The sequence below is a fragment of the Pinus tabuliformis genome, chromosome 7 (assembly GCF_031772625.1).
Source record: "Pinus tabuliformis cultivar Carrire ecotype Pingquan chromosome 7, CPIR1, whole genome shotgun sequence".
Classification (NCBI taxonomy): Eukaryota; Viridiplantae; Streptophyta; class Pinopsida; order Pinales; family Pinaceae; genus Pinus; species Pinus tabuliformis.
Window position 1 is genome coordinate 1198100728 of NC_142293.1, and position 14807 is coordinate 1198115534.

Sequence of the window (14807 nt, forward strand, 5' to 3'; positions counted from 1 at the left end):
CAATGCGGTAAAAATATTCCACTCATTCTGAGTCAAAAATAAAATATTTCAATTTGCACCGTGTAGTAAAATTTCATATCAACATTAGATAAAATAATTAAAAAAAAGTTTAAACTTCATATTTTTCAAAAATATTTCAACACATAATTTAAATAAACTATTTGAAAATCTATGTTAAGTAATTTATGTTAATATCGACTTCACATATATCTATTTTATATAAAAAAAAAAATTAAAAGAAAATATTTTTATTTCTATATAATAAAATATTCAATGTGCGAAGAAAAAAAGTAATTGAAAACTAAAACGAAAATAAAAAATATCAAGTACTTTATAATACAAACAATAAGAGAGGGACATGTAGTGTTGTATATAATAAAATATTCAATGTCCAAAGAATTTGTTTTTGAAAATTCAAAATAAAATAAAAAATATCAAGTACTTAATAATAAGAATAAGAAGTCATTCAATTTTAAAAATAAAATTAATGTGACATTTAAAAATATTCATAATAGGTAAAAATTTCAATGTAAACCACTAATAAACTATTTTTAGTATATAAGAATAAGTAGTATTAACATATATTTAAAAATATATTAATAACAAAAAAAACCATTTTAGTGTATAAAATATACTTTACAATAGAATGTCTCAATACACATATTGTGTAAAATATTTTAATATCAGCTATGAATATATTATATATTGTTTAAAACAATTATGTGTATATATCATATAAAGCAATTGAAAAAAATAATTCTTTATGGTTTAAAGGTTTGAAGTAATTTCACTCTTTTATATTTTGGTTTCAATTTTCCTTGAAAATTAACTAAGATTTTTCGGACTTACAAGTTTAAGTTATGTAACTGGGACTTGTCAAGGGATGATTTATTTTTTTCAAAATTTGCACTCTCAAATATGTTTTCATTTGAAGAGATCTGATCCCTCTAGGAGCATGCTAGATGCTTGCTTAAGATGGATCTATACTTCTATATTTATAAATATCAAGTTTATTTTAATTTTAGATTTAAAGAGACCAAATCTTTTGATGCAATGAACCTTTTTTGAAATATTTTTAAATTAATAAAAGTTTATACATAAAGCCATTTGATCGCTCTTATGCATTATAAATCTTAAATTAAAAAGAACTTTATGCCTCTCATTGTATGATAGATTCAATAATCTACATTAGTGTGTATATATACCTACATATATGTCATCCTCTCTTTCGATATAATTTTTTATTTTAATATTGAAATATCTTTTTGTTATTAATTATTTTTTAAATGTTATTTGTACAAATCAAGTCTACTCCAAATCTCTTTGATTTCTAAAAAATGAAATGGTTTATTATTGTGAACATTGAAATAGTTTATTTATGGTCTATATTGAAATACTTATTATTATTATTTTTTTAATGTGGTGGCCCTTATGTTCACAAAAATTATTAGACTATCTCATATCCACGGCTATAAAACCCCTTGATTGCTCTAGTGCATGATAAATATGAAATTAAAAAAAAACTTTATCTCTCTCATTGTATGATATATCCAGAGTAATCTACACTATGTGTATATCATTCTCTCTTTATTTATTTATATTTATATATATATATATATATATATATATATATATATATATATATATATTATTGAATTTTTCTGGTTATTAATTAGTTTTTAAATGTTATTTGTTGATATAAGTATATTTCAAATCTCTTTGATTTCAAAAACATAAAATGGTTTATTTGTTGTGGACATTGAAATATTTCATTTATAGTCCATATTAAAATATTTATGATTATTATGGTTTTTATTTTTTTAATGTGATTCAAAAACACTAAATGGTCACTATGTCTATGGAAACAATCTGACCAAAACATTTGATTGGTCTTGTCCATGATAAATCTGAAATTAAAAGGAATTTTATCCTTCTCCTTGGATGATAAATCCAAAGTAATCTACACTCTCATTATACATATAATTTTTTATTCTCATATTAAAATAATTGTTTGTTATTAATTATTTTCTAAATGTTATTTGTAGAAATCAAGTATACTCCAAATCTCTTTATTTCAAAAACATGAAATCATTTATTTGTTGTGGACATTGAAATATTTTATTTATGGTCCATATTGAAAAAATTATTATTATTTATATTTTTAATATTTTATGTAGTTCATGATTTCATAAAATATCAAAATTGTTAAATTTGGTCCATTGTTATTAGGATATGATACTGTAAATTTATCTTATTTTTACCAATAATGACATGCCTATCTCCAAAATAGTCCAAGTATTATAAGTTTTTTCTTTTTCTTCCAAATCCAACAATACATTTTTTGGTGATTATCTCATAAAGATTCAATTCCTTCAAGTAACATGATAAACTCTGACTACCAATACTCTTACTTGACAGCTTTGAAATTGGTTTATCCTCTCATAAAATATCAAAATGTTAAAATTGGACCATTATTATCAGAGTATGATGCTGTAAATTTATCTTACTTTTACCAATGGTGACATGCTAATTATTTGGAAAATAATCTAATTATTAAATTTTTTATTTTTTACATTTTTGAGAAAATTTAAATTATTGAAAATGTATTTTTTATATATAAATAAATTCAGCACATTTAAAAAAACCTTAGAAACACTCTGTCTCTACCAATCACATTACTAAAATTTAAGATTCCAAAAAAATTCTTTTTGAATTTCAATAAAAATTCACTTAAAAAGTTATGGAGAAAAAAGCAAAAACTTCTCACAATTAAACAACTATCTTGTTAATGAAATGTCTTTTGAAGGTACGCGTGTACTGTTCAGCTTGCGCCTCAACAAAAGCTGGATTGCAAGAAGTTTATTGAAGATTAGTACTTCCAATGTGAAACTGTGACATATGACAGGCCATTCTGAGAGCAGTGTTGTAATGAATTTTTTCAATTTTCAATACGAAATCAACCATTAAACAACAACTAGCGTATGTACATTTAGATGATTTAATTAATTTTCGATCACCAAATCGCCTAAGGTTGGTCGACCAGTTCCATCGACCATGGCATCGCGTGGCAGCCGCACTTGGTCTAGAGATTGGAGCACTGGTTGGTTCAGTCAGTCAGTCCGAATCCACCTCACGGAAAGGCAACGGAACAGTCTTCACAGCTCTGAACTTACCCACATTGTTCAAATGTTCATTCTCTAACCTGAACAACAACCACAAGCCATCTTTCTGGTTATATTCAAATTGGGATTCATAACTAAGCTTATAAAAAATTCAAAGTTCTCAAATATATTTGTTGCATGCGTTGCTTATACCTATAGAAGTTCCAATGGCCTCGTCGAATGACCTCAAGAGATGCCAAAACGAAGCCAGTCACCTTGTCCCCAGGCGTCTCCCTATACCCAGGACCAGTCATTTTCAAGTGCATCACCGATTGTACCCATGCAAGCCGAAGGACGAAATTCAGAGCCTGCAATGATTCATTTGGTTAGGGAAAAAATAAAAAACAGCAATGATTTATTTTGATGGAGGAAAAGGTTATTAAGAGAAAAATATCAATTTGGTTTGTCCCAAGTGGGTTAAGTCTGGAATTGGAATTCGTATTCGTATTCTTGATTCTCAAAATATCTCAAAAATGAAAAGCAATAAAGTCAAACAATTTGGATTCCTAGATATTTTCTTCAACCAAGATATCTAAAACCAATATCCATTGCATTCCCTCTTACAGAATAACAAAGAGGTTTGAACTTAGGCTTCAGCAGGACAATTAACATTAGCCTGAGATGATGTCAATTGCGGAATCCAATATTATCATCTCAATTGCAGAATCCAATATTTAATGGGCATGACCAAAGTTAATGTACATGGAGTAAAACTCCACCATTTTGATCTGGATTGCAAATTCTAGAATATTTTGTAAATTTGACTAATAAAAGCAAAAATAATTGTTTCACTTTACTTTTGTCCATTAGAATATTTCAAAATCTACAATAAAATTAAATTCAATAAAGTTAAGTTCCCATCTGCAATGGCCAAACCAAAGACTATACACATAAAAGTTTGGTCTAATCCACGACACTAACCCACAGATATATATATAAACTGAAAATGGCAATCACTTTGAAGGTTGCTTACCATCGAGAGGAAATACACAGTCTTTTGTTTTATAATGAGTTCATCCCTGAGCCATGGGTTTTTTGAGCGCGGGTTAAGCAATCCCCAATCTCTCACAAAATCCCAATATAGTTGATATATAGTTGCAATAGTTGATGTGATCACAACTAGTGCTAGCAAGAAATCATTATGGGGCTGGTTTGTATACGATAACCTTGCTCCTGCTGCAATCATAGCTGATACATATTTTCCCAAATTGGCAAGATGCGACAAATCTCCTTCCTCAAACCATCTCCTTGCACACTGTAAAACAGTCAAACAAATCAGAATGGCCACCTTCAAATCGTTATATAGTTATCTTAATATCTGACTAAAATGTCCTAATTTATTTTTAGCTTTGGTAATTTCACTGAGAGAGAGGGAAGTGCTCTTACCAGCCGCTAAAGTCTAATGTCAAAAGGAAACAAAAAGAACCAACCAATTTTAAAAACATGGTACATCTTAACCAGCGATGTATTAAGCTACCAAAGGGTTTGCATTTGGTTTTTATTTATCCCCTTGGTTATTTCTTATGCTAAGACCATGAACATCCAAGATCAAAATTAATACAATAGTAACGTTTACATCTAAATTTAGAGAGGTCAGGATGGCCAACCTGCATGGCACGCGAATAATAGGGCAGGAATGAAATAACATAAGCCATCTGCCTGTATGACGTCTTATGATCGCAAGCACCATATTCGTGTTTTGCAAAACTTCCGGTTAGGTAATAACATGCTACGTACTCTACATTCCTGAGCAGGGGAATCTGGAAATCAATCCAAAAATGAACATTTATGTTAGCCACTTAAGTTTAACACTATAGCAATTGCAGATTTTGAAATATTTTTAAAATTTAATGAAATTGTTTGACTTTTTTATCAAATTTCTAAAATATTTTGAAATTTTTGTTCAGATATCAAATTTCCAAAATATTTCCAAATCTATTATAATTTTTTTTTTAACTATCAAATTTCTAAAATATTGGGAAATCTACCATAAAATTCTCCCCCATCAAAAAAGTGAACTGTGAAGCAAATTACCTGACTCGTTAATTGATCTGCCATGAAAAAATCTGTCATCTCTACCTACAAAAAGTAGTGAGTGTTTAACTCAATGAACTTCTGACATATCAATTAAACAATATCACTAATTTTACTACATATTGGAAAATATCTCTAAAAATTGCATTAATTAACCCCTACCAATATGAACCCCAATTACACTTCCCAATTTAAAAAACCCCTACTTTCATTAGGTATCCAGTTTTTCACTTTATATCTGTAAATATAAAAACCCTTTACCCCATATATATCCCCAGAATATTAAGTCATTTTTTCATCAATATATATAACCCAATATGAATACACCTGATATGGTATTGGTACCCGGTGAAGCCACTGTAGTGTCAGTGTCAGTTAATCTATGAACATTTTTGTCTTTAAATCAATCGAAACTGTAAAATTCATAAGGTCTGAGACTTACTTTATACAATGGTGCAAGCAAAATGTTTCTCATGATCCTAAGGAAGCAAAAGCGGCTTGATCTATATATAATATTAATTGGGCAGAAGAGCACAGCAGCAGAGACCTGGCAGATTCAAAGGTTCGGTTAGGGGATTTGATTTACCATAATATCGAACAATCTGGTTTTTAATCTTTGAAAGAAAAAAAAGGTATTTAAAGGATTGTAAACATACCAGCAGAGTTAGTGCAGGAATTGAATCTATGACATCTGAAGAAAATCCCTTCAGCCGTAATGTTAGATGAGCCACCATACCCCCCATCACTACTGTCATAAAAGTCGAGCAGATCAAGAAAACATCTCGATATGTCAATTCTGTAGCTGGCGAAAATTCAAATATGAAGCTGTAGTTGATTCTCGTGCTCCTCCACATGTAGATATTGCACCCATACAAGAATAGATGCAGATTAAATAACACTAACGTGCTGCACATACACAAGTGAACAGTTTCATTCGTTAGATGACATAGAGGATTCACCGTGACACACAGGTGAACAGTTTCATTCGTTAGATGACATAGAGGATTCACCGTGATTATGATGATTATAACCAGCCAAACATTTAGAAACTTCCAATTGCTATACATCATTTCATTTATTTTCAGTTGATTATAACATAATGGCGGAGAATATGTGTTTTACCTCAAAGCCAAAAAAAGGGAGTTTGGGGTGGCTGAAGCGATCATGGCAGGTTATGGATTATTAGGTAAACTATGAGATAGATTTATTTTGTAGTATTATGTTATGTCATTTGAGGTTTAGATGTTATTATGAAATATTATGTTATGAGATTTGAATTTAAAATTCTTCAATTAACTTTTGTTTATGGAAAAATGTATATAAACATTTAAAAATTATAATAATAATACATTTTATATCATGTCAATATAAATAGATCAATAGTAAGTTTCTTTAAATAATAAAAAGGAAAAAAATAACCAAAAGATGAAAGATAATATAATAAATCTCATATCATGCCACTACCGTCCAGTAACATATTTTCCTAAATAAAAAAAAATAAAAGAAAAAGATAATATGGTAATGGTTATAAATTAAAAAAAAAGAAAGAAAATATAGTATGGTAGTGGTCCATATCACATGAGTATAAAGCAACTATTAAAAGAATCCAACAAATAATTAAAAGAATGAAGTAAAAAATAATATTTATGGCATATTTATTTTAAAAACAACATAGAATCCGGCTTTTGCATTTTTTAAAACAAACCTAAAAAAATATTGAATGGGAGGAATTCGCCTTTAGTTAACTTTTTTTTTTAAACAAATCTAAATAAAATGTAGCTTTTTATTTGTGATCTCCTTTATTTATAATTTTGAACATATTATCATATTAGGTCGTTGTGTACTTTACTCTAAACATATTATCATATTTCTTTTTTTTTAAACAAATCTAAATAAAATGTAGCATCAAATTTTTATTTGTGATCTCCTTTATTTATAATTTTGAACATATTATCATATTAGGTCGTTGTGTACTTTACTCTAAACATATTATCATATTTCTTGAACAAATTCTACATTAATAAAAATATTCCTTGGCTCAAAATATCATTCACAATATCCATGCTTTTTCAGCAAATTCTATATTCATGTTTTTTTTTTCAAATTCTTCGTTCTTAATTCTCCAATGTTATTATACTTGAAACAACACTCATGTCCCATGCTTCTTCATCTTCAACATTACTAATTGTCCATGCTTCTTTAGCAAATTCTAAATTACTTAAAAATGTTCTTTGACCCAAAAACATGAATCACAATATCCCATGCTCTACTAAATTCTACATTACTAATTAGTTCATCTAAGCAGTCGTTTTCATCATGGAACTTCAACTTGCACAATTTCTTTAAATTATAATGACCAACCATTTATTATAAATATATATTCTAAAAGGTTATTTGATATTTGACTAATCATTTCCTAGCACAGTCAAGGTGACATCAGGCGATGATAAGTCTGAGAAAGGACACTTTGTCTAAAATCAATCTTTTTTTGGTCTCCACAGTAAAAGGCTAGTAATCAAACCTGAAAATTGGGAAAAAGGTTGCGACATAGCCAGATTGATCGGAATCTCTGTACAAGCCGGTTAAATGAGCCAGTATAGCATACCCAAGAAACAGAGCTAGGAAAAACCCTGTGAAGATCCCTGCAGTACAAGTCATTCCAATGATCATAACCATATTATATTTTAAAAATTCTACATTACATTCATGAATAGTATTAGCTTGAAGCTGTTATCATATTGCTAAAATGATCAGAATGAATGTACAGTAGCTGCGATCATGGAGGATATAAGTACTACCAATGAATAAAGTCACAGCATGGGAATCCTTTTTTTCCCTTGGCCTCAAAAACTTCATAGCCTTTTTGCGGTCATCTTCCATGAAATATTGAATGAATGTAGATTCAATATCATCTGCTAATTTTACCGCCTGTGCAGTATTACAAACCATTCCAAAATCAGTGGCCAAACGAAGTTGTGTTATTTCATCTTGACAATAATATAGTAGTAGTTTGAATTCACACACCAGTGCAGTGCTACCATATTTTAAATCAAAATTCCTGAAAAGCTAAATCTCCCACCTTATCAGAATGATTGAAATATGATTTCTCAACTGCTTTTAAATAAACAGGAGCTGCTTGTTGTTCGCTTACCTTCAAAATGTAATCACAAACAAAAGGCAAGTGAGCTTAAATATATAAGTATATCCATTCAAATACCAATAGTCTTACATTGTTTTCCATTACCACAGGAATTGCGGTAGTCCCACTGTTGCTCAGAACAGTACAGTCAAATTTGAATTGGGGCAATCGAATTTACCAAACTTATACCTAACCAACCATGTAAAAGTAAGAATATGATTATTTAGATAGCAGAATGATACTTCAGTCAAAATGTAAGGTAACTTTTCATTTCGTAGTGAAAAAACGAACGGAAATATAAAAGAATGAAATTCCAAAAAGGAAAAATGGAAATATATGTAATATGACACATTATTAGTAAAAATTAAAAATAAAAACAATAAAAAAAGGCCAGAAAATTATCAAAGAGAAGAATTGAAAACATAACAAGTTTCATCAGATTCCAGAAAATTATTAAAGAGAAGAATTGAAAACATAACAAGTTTCATCAGATTTTGTTTTGAAATAGTTTGGAAATTTAATAAAAATGAGTGAATTCAAATAGTATGTTTTATGTTATTTATTATATTTTTAGAAAAATGTTGTATCCCAGTAATGATCTGAGAGATAAGATCAAAGTCAATTGTTTGACTTTATAAATATTTTCAGAACCTACAATCAGATTCGAAACTTTTCTCCCATCTCTCTCAAAGAGTGAAAATCATATGAGGCATGCAAGATAAAGTCCTATAAGGCATCAGGAAAAATCTACAATTTTTAAGAAAAAATGGTTTGTCCATGAAATTCCAAAATATTCCCAAAATCTGTAATCAGATATCTAAACTTTTCTCCAATCTCTTTGAAAGAACAAAAATCATATGCATTTGACCCCACAAATATTCTCAGAATCTACAATCAGATGGTCCAACTCTTCTCCCATGGCTCTTTAAAAAGTGAAAATCATATGAGTCATACAGGAAAAAGTCATACAAGGCATATAAGAAAAATCTGCAATTTTTAAGAGGAAAAATTGTTTGACTATCAAATTCAAAAATATTCTCAAAATCTACAATCTGATGATCTAAACTTTTCTCCAATCTCTTAAAACAAATGAAAATGATATAAAACATACAACAAAAATTACAATTTTTAAAAAGAAAAATGTTAACTTAGATTACCTTGTCAAATTTCTTTAGTATCTTCCCAAAGGCAACCATGTTCAAGGAACTGCCATGCCAAACAAAATCACTATCAATTAATCAATAAGTCACTGTTTAAACTTTTGACTGTTAAACTAATACATGCATTATTAATCTTGAACTTATATTTAATCAAACAATTTACCCTTCTCCTGATCATCAGATTATTTCCTATATATTCCTTAAATCCCTGAAATCTACTATCACTTTCGCATGCCCCATTATTAATAGGAGCACTGGTGACCTCTGTAGGTCTGTATATAATATGACCAACCAACCTGTAGGTTTTCAGCAAGCCAAGGCCTTTGTAGAGCTCTACAAAAGCTCCACGTATCATTTTCTCGGCATGCTGCAGCTTCTTCTTATTAATTCTGGTGCTGCCTGATCCTCCCTGAGACGCTGCTTCATCCTTCTTGGCAGGTTGATTCTGTACCAAATCTTCCCACAGCATTTGCGTAATGGCCGAAACGGTTCGGGACGGAGTGGTCGCCGGAATGTCGACCCTCATCTGCCGACTTAAGGTGTTGCCGATTCTTGCACTGCCGGCGCTCCCCGATTTGCCTTTCAGATATAATTTGGTGTTCCCCTTTTTGGTCTTCGATCGATTCCCGGAGAGACGAGAAGGAGAATCCACAAATGTCACGCCGTTCTTTTCAAAAACAGATGCAACCACATCTTCGTCCTCCTTTTCGCCCTCCTTTTCGCCCGCGACACTTCCGTCTATAGAATCAAATTCACACCGAACATTGCTCAGACTCAATTGTTTCCAATAATACCAACCATGAAAAACAATAACCATATATAGGAGCGGGGCTGAACTTAGGTAGATCGTAGATTTGAAAGTATCTCTGAATTTGATAGTCAGAAACCAGAAAGGTGAAAACATTGATAATATTACTAGAATTTGTAATTGACATAAGAAATGCCAAAAAAAACTCACAAAAAATATCTTTCTCTTATTTTAGTTGGGTAACAGAATAATTAAAAGATATAGATGTTTTTATATATACTATAAACAATGTTCATTCAACATTTGGGAATTTGTAATGGATATTGTTTAATATGATTTTTCAGGAATAAGGAATTTTTAGCTAGAATTTGGAGTTTTTTTTCAAAAAATCACCATTGGAATGTTTGAATAATTTTTCTAATAGAAATAAATTCAACACCATCAAAAATTCTTATAGCACCAAAAATCAAACAGCCCAACCACATTAATAAACTTATTATACTCCAGACAATATCAATTAACAACATTTTTATACCGAGTGTTTCAGAGATATCTAAGAATCTGATGACAAAAGATCTATTGTTTAATCCCCTCTCCCAACCATTTCTCAAATATACAATCGACCTGAGTTCAGCCAACAGAGCCAAACACCATAGCCCTCATATATCACCCTTCCCTTCATATTTGTTTCATACTTCGGCACAATCGGAATAAGATTAGTCTGATTTTTCTGAGTGCTCAAGTTTTTTCTACACCCAACTATGTATATAGTACCATTAATACGCTACAGCTGAATACTTTTAGCACAGTATATATATATAAAAGAAAAGGGCAAAGAGCCCTACCCTCGCTGGGGATCGAGCGCCCTCCATATCTGCTGGAGTCTGAACCGCTCTCGCTCCCTCCATGGCCCGAAGATGATTTCTTGGACGACCCTTGATCGTTGAGGATGTCTTTGAGGTCGATCAAGATTTGCGTTTGCCTCTTCAACGTTTCTCCCCTTTCCAGAAACTCTGCTTCCTTCCTTTTGTAGAATTCATTTACTTTGTTCAACTCTGCATCCAGGCTTGCAAAGAAGGCCTTAGCAGCGTCTGCCTGTTCAAAGAGCTGTATCAACTCTGTTTCGTACACGTATCCTCTAGTAGAGGGCGAGATGCTGCGACGTACCTGCATGAACGTCCATGTCAACCAATTTTAATCTTAAAAAAAAAAAAAATTGAGACGTTACAGTTAGCCTTCAACAACCACAACAACTTTTAAAAGAAATATTAAAAGAAAGAAAAGCAATCTATAAAGTATCGACACATCACATCTCCATGTATGATCGCACTTTGGGCGTTAGTGCTTTAACGCAATTTTAGTTGTGAAAGCAATATTCTCCCAAAAGATACACGTAACTATTGTGCTCCCGGTGGTACACCTCTTAAAAGACCTTTTTCTTTTTCACCTATCTTTTCAAATTGACTATCTTTCCAATCCCTTCACAACTACGTAATCAATGTAAACATTTTATATAAATCAAATCAGAGCATGCTGACAGTGAGCCCATACTAAATTAATTTCGCTGATTCAACACAGGTTGAAAATGGCCAAAAAGTTGCCAATAGAAATACAATACTCAAAAGTCTTTGCTGGATTCAAGTCACTCATTGACAGTGGGGAATGCTAGTAGTCTTTACGTCTCAACCTCTTAAAAGAAGATATCAACAAACTATCAAGCTAAAGCTAATACTCACAATTCCCTCTAAATAACTATAAACAACGAAACAGCTTATTAAGGCAGTTTAATTAGTGATAGTTGTGATATAAAATGTTAGGTAAATTTTGAGATTCAAAATTCAAATCTCTCGTAAATATTTATCTCGCTAGAAAAAAAATTATAAACAACATTATAAACAACAAAAGAAATTAGAAAAATATACTACAACACCCATTTTTGTTTCATTTCTGATACCAATAACCCCATGAAAATCAATCTTCTCATCAACTTTCTCTAACCGACATAATTTTTGTCCTCAAGCAATTCACGGCCTGTGTAACCATCACAACAATTTGGAACAGGGGTTGTCCAGTAGACATTGATCAGTACTATTACAATTCGTGGCTCTGCAATAAACTTCTCACATGCAAATCAAAATCTTCAATGAAACAACTTCAAATGCCAGTATAAAGAGAATATTTTCATGGCCAGGATACCAAAATGCAATATGAAAACACTTGAGATGAGTCGTTCTTCAAGATACATGAAATGTGTTTAACATTATCTGCTTAGATTTACCTAACCAATATAATTCATATTCCATATTATTTGTTTATGATTTTGATAGTTCACTTAAATTTAATGGTTCATGACTTTGTTCTTGTATGTTCTATTCGGTTGGTTTTTATCTATTCTATTTTTGTTAGGTTTTTTTTTATGAAATCTTCCAATAATACTAACAATTGATAATTCATTCACATGTGATAATAGAAACACAAATTTCAAAATAATATAATTAAATATAACTAATTATATCTAGTAACATCAATCAATAAAAAAATTTGATAGTTCATTTACCTCTAATTATATCTATAAAAAAATTTGATAGTTCATTTACCTATAATGATAGTAACAACAAAAATTAAAAAATATGATGATAAAAAAAGTGTAATTAAATGTAATTAGTTATATCTTTTAACATCAATCATCACTTTCAAAGTTTTGTACCCTGTATCATATAAATACAAGAAAATCATCACTTTCAAAGTTTACACCGTGTAACATATATATATACAAGACAATCTTGCAGACAGCAGTACAGGTATATTATATACAAGACAATCATGACCTTCAAAGTTTACATCTTGTAACATATAAATACAAGACAATCTAGCAGGCAGGCGCAGTACAGGTTTTAATCGTTGAAAACATGAAAAACCACAAGAAGTTTCCTTTAACTTTCTTTCAAAAATAAGTAAAGCTGCACACAGAGAACAAAACAAATTCCTCACTGTAACAAATTCATCACACGCTATTTTCTCAGCTTGTGAGCGTGAGATCTCAACAAAACGCCAAATTCCATAATCTTCCAGAAAAGCTTATAAAAGACAATCGATAGATCCAAGGCCACAGACAACCAAAACAAATTATGAAAAACAGCCATAATCACGTATCAGTAAACAAACCTCCTCCGCCTGAAAAACCAACGTAAAATTATTCACATTCTCCAACAATTTTGTGGTGAGAAATGTTTGTAAACAACCAAACTTTATATGAAAAACTATTGTAGCCCATCAACATTCTGCAAGTTATATATATTTTATATATAGATCTTAGGGTCACCTGAATGGCATCACCATGGCTGGAGGCTTTTGGCAACCAAGCTTTGGTCTTTTCTTTCAAAAAATCTATAACGGATTCCAATTTTGAGCAGCCGAACCCCTCTGCAGAATCATGAGCTTTATTCCAAGACTCATTCTTACGAAGGAGTTTGATTTTCTTAATGTCCTTCTTCAATAACCTGTAATTAACAAATGCCCCTTTCCACTCTGGTATCAACTGGGCCTCGAGCTGCTTAGAAAACTTCACCATTTCTTCTCCTCCAGAGATTTAAGCTGCAGCCTGCAAGCTACCATAGGTCTGATATGCAGCAATAAGAGGAAGAAGAAGAAAGAGAAAGAGGCACACTGGAATCCAAAGAAAAGAGGGCTATCAACCCAGAATTTATGTGCAACCCCACTATGCACAGTAACATTAAAAAAAAGAAGAAGCTTTTGACACAAAAAGGCTGTTTGTGAATACTATTAAATAGGCCTAGATAGTGTGTCAAACGTGCACTGGAATTTCGTGAAGCACGCCTCTGTTTTCATCATTCATAATTCTCCTGCACCCAATGGCCCGGGAGATTCCGATTGGTATATAGTCGCTGCTTTTTCTTAAGGAATCCATTCTTTGGCTTGATTTTCGCATCAGATTTTCTGAATAGTAAACATGGGCCATCAGCATTTGTGAACCTTTACTACACGGCAAAATTGCATGGATTAAAGGATTTGTTCATAACAAACAGTACATGTTGGTGCTTCCCCTGACTTTCTGAAAGGTATGTTAATGCCATTGCCCTATACAGTATCAGGGCAGCCAGAAAACCCTAAGGGATTCCATTCAGCCAACACTAGACCGACAGCACTGCAATTATCCACGTGGTGGAGGTGACCCTCTATTCTTTTTTATATAATTTTTCCTCTCACTCCCCACCTAAATCTTCATGACCACCCTCCCCATCAAACCTTTCTAACTGTAATTCACAGTTTGATTGGCCTTTGAATGGCGCGTGGAACGGTGGAGATTTGTTATTGGAAAGCCTTATCATGTGGCCATGCCATTCCCACGCGGAAAAAAAAATTAATGGGGATGAGATAGATTTCTAAAGGTTAAAATGCCTCAATCAGCAAGAAGTCAAATTAAATTTAATTATGGATGGAGAAGCTCCACTAGAACACTCGTTGCCACTGGAGGGGTTTGGTGGAAATTTGCTGGTTTGTGTTATCCAATGAATGGGAATTTAAGTTGCTTGTTGCCTTTTGGT

The 14807-nt window shown here is 31.4% G+C and overlaps 1 protein-coding gene across 1 annotated transcript; it reads right to left on the reverse strand.

Annotated features, from left to right (window-relative positions):
- Window positions 1–2936: 2936 nt before the first annotated feature.
- On the reverse strand, window positions 2937–14193 carry LOC149251716 (phosphate transporter PHO1-like). The gene is made up of 14 exons (XM_089459545.1): window positions 13565–14193; window positions 11088–11409; window positions 9791–10232; window positions 9492–9540; window positions 8275–8346; window positions 7994–8123; window positions 7717–7837; window positions 5852–6101; window positions 5638–5742; window positions 5196–5240; window positions 4769–4921; window positions 4135–4416; window positions 3315–3469; window positions 2937–3202 (listed from the first exon to the last, which is right to left on the reverse strand). The coding sequence occupies exons 1-14, from the start codon at window positions 13811–13813 to the stop codon at window positions 3115–3117; spliced, it is 2463 nt and encodes an 820-aa protein (XP_089315671.1). The 5' UTR covers window positions 13814–14193; the 3' UTR covers window positions 2937–3114.
- Window positions 14194–14807: the final 614 nt, after the last annotated feature.